Source organism: Bos mutus, chromosome 16 (assembly GCF_027580195.1).
Source record: "Bos mutus isolate GX-2022 chromosome 16, NWIPB_WYAK_1.1, whole genome shotgun sequence".
Taxonomy (NCBI): Eukaryota; Metazoa; Chordata; class Mammalia; order Artiodactyla; family Bovidae; genus Bos; species Bos mutus.
Genome location: NC_091632.1, coordinates 21,579,864 through 21,599,693, shown reverse-complemented (window position 1 = coordinate 21,599,693; position 19,830 = coordinate 21,579,864). Strand labels below are relative to the sequence as shown.

Genomic DNA, 19,830 nt, shown 5'->3' with positions numbered 1-19,830 from the left:
ATACGCATAGACATTGGTCCAGTCTTTTAATAGGATTTTGACAGTGCCTCTTCACCCAGCATGAAAGGATCAGGTATCCCGAGTCAAAAGAAAACAGCCCCTTAAAATTCTTATTTTAACCATGAAATGAGGCGGGCATTCCTGGAGGGGTTTATCCGTTACACATCCTAAAGTACTTTGGGTGAGCTCCATAATACCAATGGAAAATATAATTTGTAAAATGCTAAATAATTCTTTCAAATCACTAGGATAACAACTTCCCCAGCTACTTCTCACACTCCATATTATGAAGAACCCATTCGTTACTGGTTTTTTTTTTTTTCTTTTTTGCCTCAAACCTGAGATAAAATACACATAATAAGCATTCAAAAAGATTGTGTCTAAGAATGAAAATCTATTTCCTAAGAAACCTTTCATTGGAACTTTGCGCAAGTGTCTGTTTTTCTTGACACTATCTTACCCAATGCGTTCCTCTCCAACCCAAAAGATACATAGTGATGAGTTCTGAAATACTGCAGACACATGACAGAAGGAAATTTGAAGAGGAGAAAGGAAATGGGACGTCTGCTTTTGATAAGCAAGTCCCGGGGACTCCCACTGCGGGGAGGGGTGCCTCTCAGAGGGATGGCGGCCCTGAACTTCGCACCGTGTCCCCTGTCCTAAGTGCTGGAAAAACCACTTGTCAGCCTTCCAAGATGAGTTCCCACCCCAACTCCGGCCTCCTCGTGACAGGAGATGGCTCGTGAAAGCAGAGCGGGGAACTCCCGAGGAGGCTCCGTCGCCGAGTGCGATTGTGGGGTGGGGTCTCGGGGATTTCTGTGAGGGGCCGACCCGCTGGGGAAAGTCGGCTGTCCCAGTCGGCAGAAGAGGGATCTCGGCAGTCGTGTGCCGTTCTCCTCCCTCAGGGACCCCGTCCTGGCGGGACCCCGCCTCCCAGAGCCCTCCCGGTGATGGGGAAAACCCTGGCCCGCCTCGCAGCCTAGCGCCGCCGCCTCGCCCAGTCGGCTCCAGCCCGCCGCCCACCAACCTTCAGGCCCGGCATCTTTTTCGTAGGCCTGGCCCTCCCCGCGTCCGTCACCGAGAGGAAAACTATGGAGGCGGTTCCCGCCCGCAGGCGGGTGGAAAAGCCCATGGTGAATGCCTCGGGGTCTCCCCCATCGCTGCGGGAAAGGGAAAGGGGGGAGAAAATGAACCTCACTGCCCAGGAGAACTACCCGAATTCCCAACCTGGGGTAGGCCTTTATGATGGAAGGGAAGCCGAGGGGAAACCCTAGGCACTTTTCGGGGAATCCACTAAGCCAAGGGAGGGTCATTCAGCCTGCACACATTGGTTACTATGACAATACAGCTACAGCCTCCAGTTGCCTTGACAGCTGCTTATCCAATCCGATTGGTTTCTTTTCTCTCCATCCCTGGGCTCCACCCTAACCCCTCCAACAGTGTCCCTGCGTGCAGAGGGAGGGGCCCTAGAAAAGAGGAGGGGGTCCTTAGCGTCACTCTAGGGCGCGAGGGCGGACCAGAGACAAGGGACTGGGGGCCGGAACTGTAAGAGGAAGAGGCGCGTTTCCGGTCGGGAAGAGTGGAGGAAAGGAAAAAAGGAAGAGCGAAATCGGACGGAGTGGAAAGACGGGGGAAGACTTTGAGTGTAACTCCCGATTGATTTGGGCTCGATGTTCCCGGTGAGGCTGGGGTTGCCCCCTCGCGCGGGAGGAGAGGGGTGGGTTGGCCGGAAGCCGCCAAGCGCCTCCTGTGGGCCATTCAGCAGCCGCACAGGCGCCGCACGGCTAACTGATCCCAAGAGGGAGCGCTACAGAAAGGCGGAAATCACCCGAAGGGACCGGCGCCGCTGAAATCTCGCGAGAGACCCCCCCCCACTTCCTTCCGCTGCTGTCCCTCTTTCCCCCGCCCCCATCCCTTCTCCCTTTCCCTCCCCCCTTCCCGGGTCGGAGTGTCCCTGCGCCCCAAGGGCCGGAGCAGCAGCGAGAGCAGCTTTCCCCGCTCCCTCCCACCTCGCCTTACTCACCCCCACCCCCCCGCCGAGCGAGGAGGAGCCGGAGGAGAGGAAGATGGCGGCGGCCGCCAGCACCCGTGGTGCCGCGGGGCCGCTCCGAGGAGCCTGAGAGACGCGCAGAGGCTTCGCGGAAAGACGCGGCGGCGGAGGATGAGCCTGCAGAGCGCGCAGTATCTCCGGTGAGTGTGGGGGCCGGCCCAGTACGGAGCCGGGGAGCGGGTCGAAGGTTGGGGGCACGGAGCAACAGACACAGAGGTGGTACGTCCGGGGTGGCGGGGGAGTTGCTGTGTCCTCTCTTTTCCCGGCTGGGAGGCGGGGGCTGCGAGAGGCTCGGCGGGAGGGGGCGGAGCGGGCACACTCTTGGGTGCCTATCCCCCTCCGCGGGCCGGGCTGAGTTCCCGCGGAGCTGGCTGGTCTCGGTGCGGGGAAGGAGGTTAGGGAAGCGTGAGAACGTGTGTGTGTGCGCGCGCGCCCGGGGTCGCGGGCTCGCTGGCGAGTCGGGGCGGGGAGGCGCCCGGGGAGGCGGCGGCGACCCCGAATGAAGGTGGGTGTGGAGGGGTCTGATCCCGGCGGCGGGGAAACGTGGTGTGGTTGTGGGGCTGGAGCGATGGCTGGGGAGAAGGCCAGGTGGAAGTCTGCACACCTGGGGTGTGTGGGGAGGCCTAGAGGAGGGGGAGGCCGCCGGAAACTGGAGTTTGTTCATCGTTCTGGGGTTGGAAGTACTGAGAAATAATGTCATCCTTAGTTAGTTGGTGGGGTGGGAGTAGGGGGCATAGGGAAGGGAATGGATGAGGAAGTGAAGAAAGAAGGAGGTACTACGGCCGGGGTTGGATTCCCCAGAAGAAACTGGGTTAGAATCTGTCGGAAGATACCATTCGGAGAGTAGTGTAGATCCATTAAGAGTGGTGTAAAGAACTTGTATGTCGAGGTAGAGTGACGCATGGGTGCAGAGTGTGAGAATGTGATGTGTATCAGGGGAGGGTTTAGGGGGCGATTAATACACACTGGAGAAGGAAGATGCAGATTGGAACCAAGTACATGGTGGCGAGAGCGTATTGCACCAGCTATTGTGCAGCTTGGAAGGTTCCATGGAAGCAGAATAAGAGCTTGAAGGTAGAGATAAACGGGGGTCAAGATCCTGATGGCACAGGAAAATGAGATTGTTAAGAGCCTAAGACTAAATGGGGAGTTGCCACTGCTTAGAAAAGGGGAAGGGAGACCCTGAAACAGGTCTTTTTGTCTTTTAGTAGCAAAACTAAGAATGGCAAACTTATGGTAAAATGATTTAAAAAGTGGTTTCATACCTTGTGGAGGAGGGAATTGGATGGGGTAGTAGTCTGAAATGAGCAGAAAAGTCATTTTAGCCATTTAGTGAAGTGAAAGTATTGGTGTGGGAGTGGATCCCTGCAAGAAAAGGTTTGTAGTTAAGTGCTACATGAGGGTAGCTATTCTGCTTTTGAAAGTAGTAATCGTTTTATTAAGCGGAGTGTGTAGAGAAGGTTGAGATCTTTCAAGTATGGTGGAATGCCTGAGTTTAACTGACAGCATGTATGCCCAATGACTGCATGGTAGGTAGGTGGAATTATAGGGGTATTTCAAGGTCCTTTTTCTCCTTTATTATCCCTTTGTTGTTTAACATATCAGATAAGCTTAATAAATACAACCGTGGTGAAGATGTATGACAGATGCTGTAGAGGAGAGATATGGAAACTGTCAGGACAGTCCTTAATTTTAAGGAATTTGCAGGTTAGTATGTATTAGGCAAGTAAACTATGGTAAGGATCATAAAGGATAACAAGTGTCACCAGTCCAAAGGCAGAGTATTCGAGCAATTGGGATGAATCAGGAAAAGCTTCCTTTGTTTATTTCCTCATTCATACACATGATTCATCAGTCATTTTGGTGATCACCTGTATGAGAGCCATTGTACTAACTACTAAGAGTATAAAAGTAAGACTCCACCCTCCTCTTACAGAGTTTGCAGTTTGCTAGGCTTCAAGGAGAAAGCAGCATTTAAATTGGACCTTAAGGATAAACAGTGTTCTGAGAAGTGTGGATTGCGAAGGAGGAATCCATATGAAGGAGATTGAGCAGAGATATATAGAAAGGAGGATTGGGCTCTGGGGGAAGTACTCAGTCCAGTTAAACAGAAGTATAAGGTGATGCAGCTGGAAAAATTTAACAGTTTCATAGATTAAGTTTGACCCCTTCTTTTTACAGATGAAGAGAGCATAGCCCCCAAAAGTTAAAATTATTGAGGATCATATAATTGATTTGTGGAAGCTAAAACTCAAATATAGGTCTTCTGAGTCCAGACCAGCTATGCTGTGTTCAGCATATCTGAATTTACCCATTCTTTCCACAGATATGTCTTGAGAGGTTGCTGTATTCTAGGCACTGAGGATTCAGTGGTGAATGATTAACAGTGAACATGGGAAAGTATTTGCTGATGGAAAGATGCAACAAATAAACATAGGAACAGATAAATATGTTTACCAGGTGGTGATAAGTACTAGCAAGAAAAATAAAGTAAGACAGGGATGTGCTGTTTTATATAGACAGGGTGGTCAGGGAAAGTCTATCTGATTAGGTGCCCATAGAGAAAAATCTTGATTACTTCGACCTTTAGTGTATCATTAAAATGAGTGGACAATGGAGACTCTGAGAGGGTTTGTTTAGAAGGGAAATCACATGTTCATAGCTTTGTATTAGGAAGGTGCATCTGTGTGGTGGGCAGTTAAGGACCAGAAATAAGGTGGTGTCAGTGAGACTGGAAAGGTATGGTGAAAAGCAGATCGGGAGAGTGGTGGTATTTTTTTTTAAATGATGATGAATGATGTTTGAAAAGCCCCGTTTTTAAAAATATTTATTTATTTGGCTGCACTTGGTCTTTGTTGCGATCTTGTTCCCTGACCAGAGTTCTAACTCAGGCTCCCTGCAGTGGGAGCTCGGAGTTTTAGCCGCTCGACCACCAAGGAGGTTCCGTGGTGGTATTTTTAGTGGGAAGATCAGTTGGCTTTGAGAGGCTTCTATGTTAATGTATCTTGTGTTTTTAAAGTTAGCATGGTAAGGAAGACTTATCCTTGGGTTGTAGAATCAATAGTAGACACCTGGTAATGAATTTAGTTTTTTAAAGAAGGGAGAAAAGAATAAGAGTGAACACAGGTTAAAATAGCCTAAATTTCCCAGCTAAAGTTGAACAGGCAAAATTGAATAGGCGTAGGACCTGAAATCACATAAAGATTCCTGAAAGCTAGTCTTTTCTCAGTCTTGCTCATCTGTCTTAAGTAAATAAAAGCAAATCTTAGGGCTAACAGTTGACAGAGATGGGAAGAGGTGATAAAATAAGACTTGCACCAGCCAGAATTTCCCTCTTTCTCTTCTTTAGATACTCACTCCATTTGAAGTGTGCTGGTAACTAGTGGTTACCAGTGGGGATGCAGTGGGATGCAGTATAGGGGTGGAAGAGTGGGAGGTATGAACTATTGGGTGTAAGAGAGACTCAAAGATGTATTGCACAACATGGGAAATGTAGCCAGTATTTTATAATTACTGTAAATGGGCAGTAACCCTTAAACATTGTATTAAAAATTAAAAATAAAATCTGCTGTGAGAGTCTAGAGAATGTCTTCAGGGAAGCATTATATTCACTTTCTTTCCTTTGATGACTGTGGAACCATTGGTTTTTATAGACAACCTGGGGAGGATGCTGAGTGAGTGTGGCTGTGAGTATAGCAGTTATTCTTTGTGACTTTCATTTTAGGAAGAGTGTTGGTGTCTACCTTTGTCAGTGGTGTAAGACCATGACTGGGCAGTCTTTAGACTGTACAGCTACAGATCTTCCTCATGTAGATGAAAATTAGTTTTGTCTCAGCTGAATTAATTTGTCAGAGTAAATGAGTTGGTGTTGAAATGGTGGGGTGGTGGCAAATCAGGGGATAAGGTGGCAGTTTCAAAAGAGTGAGAAGTGAGGATATGAGGTAAGAAGCCTCAGTAAGACAAAGAGAGGGAAGTCAGCATCACGGGGACTGAAGTAGTCTTGAGTTGTAGAAATAGTGTGCAGATGAAAGGAAAGATAAGCCTGTCCTCTGTATGGGTGATGTTCTGGGCAAGACAGAATGATGACTCTTTTTTGTTGTTAAAAGGGGAAGGGAGTGTCACTTTTTAAAATAGACCAGTTAGAGTCCTATCCAAATGATTAAGTTGAGAATACATTTTTATATTTTATAAAAACAAATGGTCTTAAATATGGGGCTTTCAGACTGAATAACATTGGAAATTTAATACTCAAAGAATTCAGTGTTTTCTTTTTTGATTTATGACAAAATGGAAAGATGTTTAAAGACTTTGCCATCTTTGTTGAATAAAAGAAAAAGTTGTATTGAATATAGTTCATTTGAGAAGGGTAGGCGAGGGTGAGAATAGGCCATAGAGGAGACAGTAGGTGAGGTATGATAGGCTTTAAAAGAATAACGTTTGAAAGAATAGAAATACGGAAATTAACATGTCAAGGTTGGAAAAATGGAGCTGGGTAAGACTATGCCAAAGCCTTTGATTGTGTGGATGACAATAAACTGTGGAAAATTCTGAGAGAGATGGAAATACCAGACCACCTGACCTGCCTCTTGAGAAACCTATATGCAGGTCAGGAAGCAACAGTTAGAGGTGGACATGGAACAACAGACTGGTTCCAAATAGGAAAAGGAGTACGTCAAGGCTGTATATTGTCACCCTGCTTATTTAACTTATATGCAGAGTACATCATGAGAAACGCTGGGCTGGAAGAAGCACAAGCTGGAATCAAGATTGCCGGGAGAAATATCAATAACCTCACATATGCACATGACACCACCCTCATGGCAGAAAGTGAAGAGGAACTAAAAAGCCTCTTGATGAAAGTGAAAGAGGAGAGTGAAAAAGTTGGCTTAAAGCTCAACATTCAGAAGACGAAGATCATGGCATCTGGTCCCATCACTTCATGAGAAATAGATGGGGAAACAGTGGAAACAGTGTTAGACTTTATTTTTGGGGGCTCCAGAATCACTGCATATGGTGATTGCAGCCATGAAATTAAAAGATGCTTAACTCCTTGGAAGAAAAGTTATGACCAACCTAGATAGCATATTGAAAAGCAGAGACATTACTTTGCCAACAAAGGTCTGTCTAGTCAAGGCTATGGTTTTTCCAGTGGTCATGTATGGATGTGAGAGTTGGACTATAAAGAAAGCTGAGCACCGAAGAATTGATGCTTTTGAACTGTGGTGTTGGAGAAGACTCCCTTAGACTGCAAGGACATCCAACCAATCCATTCTAAAGGAGATCAGCCCTGGGTATTCTTTGTAAGGAATGATGCTAAAGCTGAAACTCCAGTACTTTGGCCACCTGATGCGAAGAGTTGACTCATTGGAAAAGACTCTGATGCTGGGAGGGATTGAGGGCAGGAGGAAGAGGGGACGACAGAGGATGAGATGGCTGGATGGCATCACCGACTTGATGGACGTGAGTTTGAGTGAACTCTGGGAGATGGTGATGGGCAGGGAGGCCTGGCATGCTGCGATTCGTGGGGTCGCAAAGAGTCGGACATGACTGAGTGACGTGATTGAACCGAACTGAAGTATTAAAGTACCAGACAGGGAGGACATCATTAAAGTTGTTTTGGAAGATGAGTACATAGAATAATCATAGCCATAGGGAGTATCAGGTCAAATCTGGTTGTAAAAGGTGGCCACTGGAGCTTCTGCCCGACACCTACTGTGGTTGTGGGAGGCAACTGTTCCCTCTGTCTTCCCTCCAATAGTCTCCTTTGTTTTTTTTGTCTTTAATTTCTTTTTATGCTGAAGGTTTTCCAGTGGCATCCACTTGAAGTTGATCCCTGGTGTTAGACCACTTCACAGGAAAGGACTACAGCTTACCTGTTTTGTAGAAATTTTCTGAATAATACTTCTGTGGGTGGAGAGGTGCATTCCAGTAGCATTTTCTTTGTCAGAAACTTTGTTACCAGAAGGAGGGATATACAGCAGCCACAAGGTTTTTTTCTGAGATAGCAGAGAAATGATTGTCATTTAAATACTAATTAAAACATCCAATATGTTGTAAGATCAACTTTGTCACTTTAAACCTTGAGACAGAGGGAGATAAAGGGAATGGATGAGACTGGATAAAGCAGCAAGCAGAGTCTTTTTCTAGCCTGGAGAGGAGAACTAGGTCATGGGATCTTTTGGGGGAAATACGAATACTAAATAGGGTGGGCTCCAGATTCTGGAAGAATCTGGTAATGCAGGACTGGATATTCACTGTCCCTGGAAGGCTCAAGAAGTTCTCTAGCATGTACTGATGCTAATTCATATGGTCAAGAAGTCTTCCCCTTACCCATTCACCCACCCCCCCACTCTCATGCTGAAGATTTAAAATAGCATTGGTCCCAGAGATACAGCCAAATGTGGCTGATTTACCAAAAGTGGTAAAATTGTTTGAAAAAAATTACCCTCTCACATCTTATAAGTCTATTTTTTGTTGCAGTAGTGTCAATAGCATTTTACCTACTTGGGTATTAACTGGCTAAATTATTCTGGCAGTTAATTTCTGCTTTACTTGTGGTTTCAGTTGGACTCAAAATGTATACTTCCTGTTCCATCCTGTGTTTCATTGCTTTCTAACAGCTGCTCTGTTTTACCTTCATGGTCCATGAAGCACTTGCTGAGTTTTTGTTTTTTCTTTTAAGATATGTTATATTAAGATCTGGGCCCTCTAGTGTAGCAAGTTTGTCATGAGGCAATTTTGGGATGGATGAGAGTTCAGACTTAAAAAGGGCTGTTTTGTTGTATGGTGGAGAAATAGCATTTGTAGCCCGCAACTGCATCTCTAACCCTGGCTAGCCTTTCAGATTTCTGTTACTGGTGGCATGAATAAGTACCTGAAAGTTTAGGTGGGTTTGTTTAACTGATCTTTTTCAGAGAATAGACTATTAAGCAAATGTCTTCTGGATAGTGGATTGTTCATCTGTATGTGGGTATTCTGGCAGGTGGTTATCACATATTGCCATTTAATTTTGTAATCAAGCTGTATTTGAATTGTGAATAGACTTGTCAATGGCCTGAGAAGTTACAACTTAGAAGGACTTAATCAACAGTTACCGAAAAATACCGTGGTGGCATTTTCGCCAGCATGTCACACTGTAAGGGAAAAGTTGTAACCAGCTCCTTTCTTGTTAACAGGTAAGCGGAGCTGTTTAGACAGATTGTTTTCACCTTCCCTGAGGCCCAGTTTTTAAGTGTAGGTGACTATGTTAAGAAAAACGTTATGATTCTCCGGTAGACTAGGTAACAGTTTTGCTCAGGGTTGTGCTGTAGATAATTCCTTGTGGGGAGCAATTCTGTGCATCATGGGATGTTTAACAGCATCCTTGTCCTCTCCCCACTAGATAACAGTATCATTCAACCCCATTCGTGACGACCAAAAATGTTTCAGCACATCGCCAAAAGTTCCCTGTGGGTGCAGATTCACTTAGGTTTATTTTTTCCCACCTCCTTCAAACCGCAGGTTACAAATAAGGCTAAGGCTTCTCTTAGCAGTTTGGTTTTAGGTAGTAATAGGCCAGTTACCATGTTTAGATTTTACCTATATAAACCTGTACAAGTTTTAAATGTATTTATTTAAAAATTGTGTTTTATTTTACTGATAATTACTGAATACTAATGTGCAGATCACAATTATAGGGGCTTTGCCTCTGGGAAATTCAAAGATACTAGAGAAAGGTTATTAGTGAGTGAATTGGTAAGTGCTACAATAAACACATACTGTGCAAGTTTAAGGGAAAGAAACTTTATTCGAATAGAGTTGGGATGAGGAAGGTATCTTGAAGGAGGTGAGATTTGGTCTGGGTTTTTTAATATGGTTGGGACTTGTAAAAGTAGATATTGGTTAAATTGACATTTCAGGCAAGAAGAACATCTCATGTCTCCTTTATTCCAAATACATTTTAAAAAATTTTATTAACTCATTCAGTGTATAACGTTAGAATTCTAGCCAGGCCTTTCTAAGTTTTCTGTTATGGACAGAGAATTAGACATATGTGAAGTGTTAGTTCTGAAGACTTGGTGGCTGGGAGAGGTCTTGAAAAGGGAAAAGCAATTTGGCAGTGGGGTCCTGCAGAATCCCTTCCTTGACTCTGTTCTTGATTATGTATTACTCCCTCTAGAACCTTATTTCAGATGTGCTGTGTTCCTCCTTTTAATCTTTTTAATCACTGCCTTTACTAGTTTTCTGTTTCGTGGACCAAACTCAGCTTTCTCTTAAAAGTTCTTGCCTGTTCCCGTTTTCCCTTTAAGCTCTGTCCGTCCTTGATTTTCTTTAATGTAACAATTTCAAGTTTGCCCTGTACTATGTTTTTCCTTTTATTTACCATCTTCTTTACCTTAATCCCTTGTAATACAGCCATTTCTCCTTAGCACTTTGTTGGATTTGACCTTTCCAAAGGTGCCAGAGACCTAATGGCCAGATTCACCCATTGGTTGCTTTCCTCTCTCACACACTCAGACTTTTGCTTTCCTTTTCCTCAGGCTTTCTGTGTTCTTCTCTTATCTGTCCATCCATCCCATCAGTAAACATTCAGTTTGGACCCAGATATATCCCAGATCTCTGGAGGATGAGATGAGAATATACTCCTAAGTGGTTTCTACCAGGCCGCATAGGAGCTTCCCAGGTGGTGCTGGTGGTAAGGAACCCACCTGCTAGAGGTGTGGGTTCAGTCCCTGGGTGGAGAGGGATGCCTGGAGGAGGCACGGCAGCCCCGCTGCAGTACTCCTTCCCAGAGAGTCCCATGGGTTCAGGAGCCTAGTGGGCTGCAGTGCATAAGGCTGCAAAGAGCCAGAAGCGACTGGAGCACCTAGCACACGCGCGCACCGGGCCCACAGGTAAGTACACAGCTACCACGTAGTTCTTAGCTGCTATGATGCACACTCTGGGGCCTTATGGGAACTTGGTGAGCTCTGTGTGTTTTAGTGCTGAGATTATGATTACCCTACCTCTTATTTTACTTTCCTGGTCCGCCTCAACCCACTTGGGACAAAACGAAAGGCATAGCCCTACTCCTCTGTTTCCTTTCAACGTTCTTTTTCCCCTCAGAAATCGCAGTACTTTTGCGTCTTTCATCATCATTGTTTAAAACCTGTCAAGCACCTACTTAATATACTCCTATGTCCTGTGGAGACAGATTGGTGAAAGAGACCACGCCTGCCGTTCAGAGAGCTTATAAACTAATGCAACAGGCATAAACACACAAAAATGCAGAACAAAGTGCAATTGGGCACAGTGCTTTATTGTGGTCTCTGGGACACAACTGCCTGTTCTCAGAGCACGGGTCTACCACTTACAGCTGTGCTGCCTTGGGCAACCTGCTGAAGTTTCCTATATCTCAGTTTCCACATCTGAAAAGGGAGGATAGTTAACAGCATCTATCCCTTGGAGTTATAAAGGTCAAGTGAGTTCAGTGTAAAGTGCTTGGGATAGTTCTGGCATACGTAAGCGTATAAGTTTTAGCTATGTATGATGCCTGAAAATTAGCCCCTGGCACTGACTAATCTGATAATTTTTCACCACTGCCTTCTGGCCATTCCTCATTTTAGAAGTCTTTCTGTCATAGCAAACTGAACACGCTTAAAGGTAAACTCTTGCTCCTACCCTTCTCTCCCCGACCCCCATGCTTTCTCATTCTTCTCCATTCATGCTGCCACTCCCCATCTTCCCAGTCAGGTTTAAAACCTGGCAGTCATCTTTGAGTTCTCCCAGTTTTCCTCACCCTCTTCCACACATAAACCGATTTGGAAAGTGTTGCCTTCCTGTTGTCTGCTCTCTTCATTTCCAGCACTGTCGGTCTATATGCATACTCTTGAAACAGTCTTCATGTGATACCTAGCCCTGCAATTCTCGCAAGTAGCAAGAAGAAAGCACTGACTTCGGGTTTTTAAGCACTGCCCACTACTTTCCGTTTTTGAACTAACAGCATCTCTGGGTGTTGATTTCTTTGTCTTTAAACTGGACGTTGATCTCATAAAATTGTGGGCAGTGTTTTTAAAAAGCAGATTTATGTATGTTTACTAAATTATGGTTCTCCTTCAGGCCCTATCACCTGTCCCCTTGCCAGTTAATCCTTTGCGTTGCTTCTGTGTTATTATTCCTGAAAAGCATTTGTATGTGGCTTTCCCAAATGCTGCAGCTCCTAGTTCAGCATTCTTGCCCTTCCATAAAGTGACCCTCATCTACCTCTGCCACATGGTATCTCCTTACTTTTTGAAAAGAATCAGCCACCTTAAGCCAGAGTAATCTACTCATTGTCTTCTAAACATCGTTTATCCACTCCTGCTTTAATCTATCTTCCAAAGCCATTTCACTTGTAGGAGGTACTATCCTCCACTCTCAGGTTTCACCTTCTCTGTGAAAATTTCTTGTCCACCCTGGTGATTTCTGCAGTCATTGACTTTTTGTAGCATTTCATGTCTTTCAGTCATCTGGTACATACAATTTCTTAAATTTATAAAGACCTTTTTTTTTTAATATAAGTGAATTGTCTCTGTGGTGAGACACATTTAGATAGGGATCATGTCTCAGCAGTTTTTGAATGCACAATGTACATAACGGGTTTTAAATAGAGTTTTTATGCTTCTGTTTCATTTTTGCAAAACATTTATGGAATACTTATGAATGCCAGTGCTAGACTCTAAGAATATAAAAGCAAATAAACTGAATTTTGATCTTGAGGCTAGTGGTCTCCTGGGGGAGAATGTTGCACAGGTATTTCAATATACAGTTGGTCCTCTGTACATGTGGGTTCCCCACTGGCAGATACAGCCAACTGTGGATGGAAAATATGGGGGGGGGGTTGGAATTTCAGAAAGTTCAGAAAGCAAAATGTGAATTTGCCAAGCACAGGCGACTGTGTACATAGTATTTACATTGTATTAATAGCTATTTACATAGCATCTGGGCTTCCCTGGTGGCTCAGTGGTAAAGAATCCGCCTGCCTGCCGAGCAGGAGACACAGCTTCAGTCCCTGGGTCGGAAAGATCCCTTGGGGAAGGAAATGGCAACTCACTCCAGAATTCTTGGCTGGCAAATCCCATGGACAGAGGAGCCTGGTGGGCTACAGTTCATGGGTCACAAAGAGTCAGACATGATTTAATGACTAGACAACATAGCATTTACGTTGGATTAGGTATTCTAAGTAATCTAAAGATGATTTGAAATATACAAGAGGATGAGGATGATGTGCAAAAGCTGTATGTAAGCACTACACCATTTTATTAATATATAAGTGACTTGAGCATCTGGGGATCATTCCCCTCTGATACTGAGGGGTATTTACATGTGGTAAATACCAAGGTAAATGTTTTCAAGGGATGCCATGAGTATACTGAAAGTGAAAGTGAAGTTGCTCAGTCCTGTCCGACTCCTTGCAACCCCATGGACTGTAGCCTACCATGTTCCTCCATCCATGGGATTTTCCAGGCAAGAATACTGGAGTGGGTTGCCATGCTGAGGGAGGTTGAATTTTTACTGCCTGGGAGTTCAGAGAAAGCTTCTGGAGTTGAGCCCTTGAGCTCAGTCTTAAAGGTTGAGTAGAGTTAGTCAGGTGAACAAAGTGCAGCAGGCAGAGAGGAACAGAATGAGTATATGCTTGGGAACAGTGTGTTGGAGGAACTCTACATCTCATTCTGTGTTTCCTTTGGGAGTTTGACGTTCTCTTTCAATAAACTTGGTCATTAGTCTTGCAGGAGTAATTTATATTTAGGTGGCTGGTGTTTGTTGTATATGTTTCTACCATAATATGAAGACAAAAGAGAAATTTTTGTTATGCTTCTAGTACTTCCTTTGATATACATGAAGATTTAAATTTCCTTTCCGTAATTTTGAAAGTCGTCTCATCTTAGGCAAAAATTAGTTATGTGGAACATCATAAATTATTATGTAGGGGAAAGTTTTAGTGAATACCTGTAATTCTGAAAATAACTTTGGGTGAATAGGATTTACATTATAGTCTCCTCACCTGTTGAGATCAGACATGGAAAGGAAGTGAAGGAGAGGGAAAGAGTTCTGTAGCGTTGGCGGGAGGGGGGTGAGGGTAGAGATCGGAATATTAAATACAGTATCTTTGGATTTAACTTTTTCAAGTCTGTCTTTCTAAAAATAAGGTAGACCCTTTTTGATGACTAACATCTTGTTCTCACTGTTCTTGATGGCATTTCCCTTCTGTAGTGTCTGTCTCAAGTGAGAAGCATCATTCTAAAATCCATTGTATTTAAAGAATTGCTGTATTGATGCATTAATATTCTCAGTCTGTTTCCAAAAACTCCATGGGCTCACTGACTGCACTGAGTCCTTTGTCCATCTCTTCTCTTCCCAAAGGCCTAGTATTTCAGTGCTTAGTTGGAATACAGTATATTAGAATATGTTTTGCTACTGCTGTTGCTGCTGCTGCTAAGTCGCTTCAGTCGTGTCCGACTCTGTGCGACCCCATAGACGGCAGCCCACCAGGCTCCGCCGTCCCTGGAATTCTCCAGGCAAGAACACTGGAATGGGTTGCCATTTCCTTCTCCAATGCATGAAAGTGAAAAGTGACAGTGAAGTCGCTCAGTCGTGTCTGACTCTTAGCAACGCCATGGACTGCAGCCCACCAGGCTCCTCCATCCATGGGATTTTCCAGGCAAGAGTACTGGAGTGCGGTGCCATTGCCTTCTCCGTTGCTACTACTGCCTCTTAATTATTTAGTTTTTCATCAGGCAACAACTTAACCTGATTTTCTTTGAGATACTTTGTGGTGATGAAATGTAGATAATCAGTAAAGTGCAACTGGAAGATGATATTCCAAGAAAAAATGAATTAGAGGTATGCTTCAAAGGAAAAGTGAGTTAGAGGTATGCTTACTTGAAGACTTACTTGTTGGTGGTAGAAAAAGATAAAAAGCATAGTGTTAAGAGAACCACCATAGGATGAATTTGGGTATAGAGCGTTTCTTAGGGCATCTGTAAAGTTGTGCACTTCCGCACACATACACAGTTTGAGTTCTTGTGTTGCAGGCGTACAGTCACCCTACCATGCAGGGCTGTGTAGCCTTTCAGTTTATTTGTATATTAACCTTCATATACTTGTATATACATATGAATGTATATAGTTTTAACATCAGGGATTGGGCTAAATCATATAGTTTTTTAATTTTTTTTCACTGAACATTGTATCAAAGATGTGTTCATAATTATATGTCTATAACATCATTGGAAACCTCAGCATGCTGAAAATTATAGGAGTGACATAATTTTCTAAGCTGATTTCCTAACAATGAAAAAGTATGTTGTTTCCAGTGCTTTATTATTATTTAAAAAAACACTAATGAGCATCCTGGTGCGTACACATGACTGACAGGGTAGCATGTTTAACATATGTTAACTGTGGTGGGCAGAACAATGAGCCTCCCAAAAGACATCTACATCCTGGTCCCCCATCCCTATGGAATATATTATGTTATGGGGGCAGGATTGAGATTGCTAATCAGCTGATTTTAAAATAAGGAGATTATCATGGATTATTTGGTGGGCCCCGTATAATCACAAAAACCCTTTAACTGTGGAAGAAAGATGCAGAAGAGTCAGAACCAGAGAGAAAGAGCATCCTGTTGGAATGAAGCAGGTCACACACCAAAGAATGCAGGTGGTCTCAAGAACCAGGAAGAAGCACAAACTCAGGTTCTTCCCTAGAACCTCCAAAAAGCTGCATAGCCGTGGTTATACCTTGTTTTTGCTTTACTGAGACTCACTTAGGCTTCTAACTTTCGGACATTATATAAGAGAATAAAATTCGTGTTGTTTTAAGCCACTGATTTTGTGCTAATACATTACAGCAGCAGTAGGGAGACAGTACATGGTGGATAGTGCCAAAAGGTACCAGAAAGATTTGTACAGTTTGTGTCTGTGCGCTCAGTCATGCCCAACTCTTTGCAACCCCATGGACTGTAGCCCACCAGGCTCCTCTGTCCATGCAACTCTCCAGGCAAGAATACTGGAGCAGGTTGCCATTTCCTTCTCCAGGGGATCTTCCGGACCCAGAGATCAAACCATAGTCTCTTGCATAGTCTGCATTGGTAGGTGGCTCCTTTACCACTGTGCCACCTGGGAAGCAGTACAGTTTATTCTGGCCCCAGGTAACTTTTTCTGTATCTGCTCACCAGTATTGAAGATTTCACGTATTGATATTTCACCTTTTTTTGAAGCAGATTCTTTGATGTCTTTATACATAGAAAGGGGTTCCCTGGTGGCTCAGACAGTAAAGAATCTGCTTGCAGTGTTAGGAGACCTGGGTTCAATCCCTGGGTTGGGAAGATCCCCTGGAGGAGGGCATGGCAATCCACTCCAGTATTCTTGCCTGGAAAATCCCCATGGACAAAGGAGCCTGGCGGGCTAGAGTCCGTGGGGTGGCAAAGAGTCAGACATGACTGGGTGACTAAGCACATACATAGACAAGCCTATCCAGTACTCTAGCATTTCCCACAGTGTGTTCTGCTGAATGTGGCAAATTCATGTGTGTTAGGATTCTCAGTATTTCCAAGGCAAAATAAATTAAGAATACAGAATTAAACTGGATTCTTTATTTACGACTTCTTATAGCTTATAATATGCTACATATGTATTAAGAACCTTCAAGAGGGAGATAGAGATTGGTGTTTCCAAAGCTGTGTCACGTCTCATAGGACTGACATTTTCTTGGAACACTCATTTAAGATGCAACAGTCCTTTTCCTGTTCTTTGGTCTCTTATTTCTCTTTAATATATTAACCTTCACGTATGCCCATATTATACCTTAGACTTTGTTATTCTTCAGGATTCTTCTACTTCTAAAGTCCTACATTCGACCATTTCACTTTGACCACATCCTGACCTGCTCTAATCCAGCTGCTTCTGTTGAGGACTTACAGTGTAGATTCCAAACTTATTTGCTGTTAGTCACTTCCTGGTTTTTTCTTTCCTTTCTCCTCCTGTTTTTCTCTTCTGCCCTTTTATAGATACTACTTTAACTGTCTTACCAGTGTCCTCAGTCTCCTTGTTCTCCCAGTCTAGGAAAATTCACTCTGAATGATTCTGAAAATAAACTTCTTTGGGTATAATTGATAGCGTTGCTGGGAAAAACAAAATTACAGACTGGCCAATTGTTGTTGAAATGCGTAGACTACCACTTTAATATCTGTTCTTTTTTCCCTCTGTTTTGCTAGTTTCTTCACAGTACTTTTAATTTAAACTTTTAGTACTTTTTCTTGAAGTTGTACAACTTTCAACAGATGGCCTCTATGTGAACATAACAACAAAAGCTTTCTGGTGGGGCTGATCTGCTTCCTATCCCTTCTACTAGTTCTTGCTTCTGTCCCTCTTGGAAAGGGACAGGTTCTCAGCCTCCTTATTAAGGTGGGCTTTTGTGTGTGTATGCTTTGGATCTCATCACCTTGTTCTTATATCCAACCCTTTCCCTCTTTACTGGAACTTTGTTTTGTTGTAAATATTGTGCAAGCTTCCCTTAACCTGTCCTTCCCTAGCCTTTGATCTGTCATTTATCTTCCCCGTTTATCATCTTAAAACATGATCTGTGCCGACTTCCTCAACCCAGTGTTCCCTGGCCTCTACCTCTGCCTTTCCACTGAAACTGTACTTGGTCAGGTCACCAAAGGCCTCTCTGTTTTTAACTCCACAGACTCTTCTATTCACTCATTTTTTAAATTGAGCTCAGGGACTGTTTGGCTAATAATTGTATCCCTAAGGCCTCTATGGTACCTGACACATAGTGGAATCCTTGCATATGTTTGATGAATGTTCATTCAATGAATGTATGAATATACTTCAGTTTACTACCGTCTGTTATGACTCTCTGCTCTGGCCTTGTTTCTGTCTTTATGTGTTTCCGTGACTTTGTTTTGTTTTTTAACTCTGTTTAAATTTGGTATTTTTTTCTGCTTTTTCTTGTTACGTAAAGACTGATTCTTATATTGAAAAATTGTATCCTGTCAGTGTGTTACTATACTTTTAAAATGGAGCTGTATTATCAAAAAGTTTAGCCTGATACTCCAAATATGAGCATTAGCCAAGTATAGCACTTAACAATATAGTGATTTAAGAGCAAGGCCTTTACTTTCTGGCAGCCCTGCGTTTGAAAACTGGGTGCATGATCTTGGGTAAGTTACCTATTGTTTTGATTCCAGTTTCCTCAGTGGTGTAGTGGATATAATATGTTTCCTAGGGTTTGAGAAGGAATAAATTAGTGATTACTGACGTAGAGCCAGACATCTTGGAATGTGAAGTCAAGTGGGCCTTAGAAAGCATCACTACGAACAAAGCTAGTGGAGGTGATGGAATTCTAGTTGAGCTATTTCAAATCCTGAAAGATGATGCTGTGAAAGTGCTGCACTCAATATGCCAGCAAATTTGGAAAACTCAGCAGTGGCCCCAGGACTGGAAAAGGTCAGTTTTCATTCCAATCCCAAAGAAAGGCAATGCCAAAGAATGCTCAAACTACCTCGCAATTGCACTCATCTCACATGCTAGTAAAGTAATGCTCAAAATTCTCCAAGCCAGGCTTCAGCAATACGTGAACCGTGAACTTCCTGATGTTCAAGTTGGTTTTAGAAAAGGCAGAGGAACCAGAGATCAAATTGCCAACATCCACTGGATCATGGAAAAAGCAAGAGAGTTCCAGAAAAACATCTATTTCTGCTTTATTGACTATGCCAAAGCCTTTGACTGTGTGGATCACAATAAACTGTGGAAAATTCTGAAAGAGATTGGGAATACCAGACCACCTGATCTGCCTCTTGAGAAATTTGTATGCAGGTCAGGAAGCAACAGTTAGAACTGGACATGGAACAACAGACTGGTTCCAAATAGGAAAAGGAGTACGTCAAGGTTGTATATTGTCACCCTGCTTATTTAACTTATATGCAGAGTACATCATGAGAAATGCTGGACTGGAAGAAACACAAGCTAGACTCAAGATTGCAGGGAGAAACATCAATAACCTCACATATGCAGATGACACCACCCTTATGGCAGAAAGTGAAGAGGAACTAAAAAGCCTCTTGATGAAAGTGGAAAGTGAAAAAGTTGGCTTAAAGCTCAACATTCAGAAGACGAAGATCATGGCATCCGGTCCCATCACTTCATGGGAAATAGATGTGGAAACAGTGTCAGACTTTATTTTTCTGGGCTCCAAAATCACTGCAGATGGTGACTGCAGCCATGAAATTAAAAGACGCTTACTCCTTGGAAGGAAAGTTATGACCAACCTAGATAGCATATTCAAAAGCAGAGACATTACTTTGCCAACAAAGGTCCGTCTGGTCAAGGCTGTGGTTTTTCCTGTGGTCATGTATGGATGTGAGAGATGGACTGTGAAGAAGGCTGAGTGCCGAAGAATTGATGCTTTTGAACTGTGGTGTTGGAGAAGACTCTTGAGAGTCCCTTGGACTGCAAGGCGATCCAGCCAGTCCATTGTGAAGGAGATCAGCCCTGGGATTTCTTTGGAAGGAATGATGCTAAAGCTGAAACTCCAGTACTTTGGCCACCTCATGGAAAGAGTTGACTCATTGGAAAAGACTCTGATTACGGGAGGGGTTGAGGGCAGGAGGAGAAGGGGACGACAGAGAATGAGATGGCTGGATGGCATCACTGACTCGATGGATGTGAGTCTGAGTGAACTCCGGGAGTTGGTGATGGACAGGGAGGCCTGGCGTGCTGCGATTCATGGGGTCGCAAAGAGTTGGACTCGACTGAGCGACTGAACTGAACTGAAGT

The 19,830-nt window shown here is 43.7% G+C and overlaps 2 protein-coding genes across 10 annotated transcripts in view; one reads left to right on the top strand and one right to left on the bottom strand.

The window, feature by feature from the left end:
* NMNAT2 (nicotinamide nucleotide adenylyltransferase 2) overlaps positions 1-2,163 on the bottom strand; it is a 215,554-nt gene extending 213,391 nt beyond the window's left edge. For all 4 annotated transcript variants that reach the window (XM_070384824.1, XM_070384825.1, XM_070384827.1 and 1 more), the window contains exon 1: positions 2,024-2,163. The gene's annotated coding sequence lies outside the window, so the exon portion shown is untranslated. The remainder of the gene's footprint in view (positions 1-2,023) is intronic.
* SMG7 (SMG7 nonsense mediated mRNA decay factor) overlaps positions 1,017-19,830 on the top strand; it is an 84,786-nt gene continuing 65,972 nt past the window's right edge. For 3 of the 6 annotated variants that reach the window (XM_070384818.1, XM_070384821.1, XM_070384820.1), the window contains exon 1: positions 1,021-2,190. In XM_070384818.1, the coding sequence (XP_070240919.1) occupies positions 2,162-2,190 (29 nt within the window). In that variant the 5' untranslated portion in view covers positions 1,021-2,161. Of the gene's footprint in view, positions 2,191-19,830 lie in introns of all 6 variants that reach the window. The other 3 variants (XM_070384817.1, XM_070384819.1, XM_070384822.1) reach the window with 3 other exon arrangements.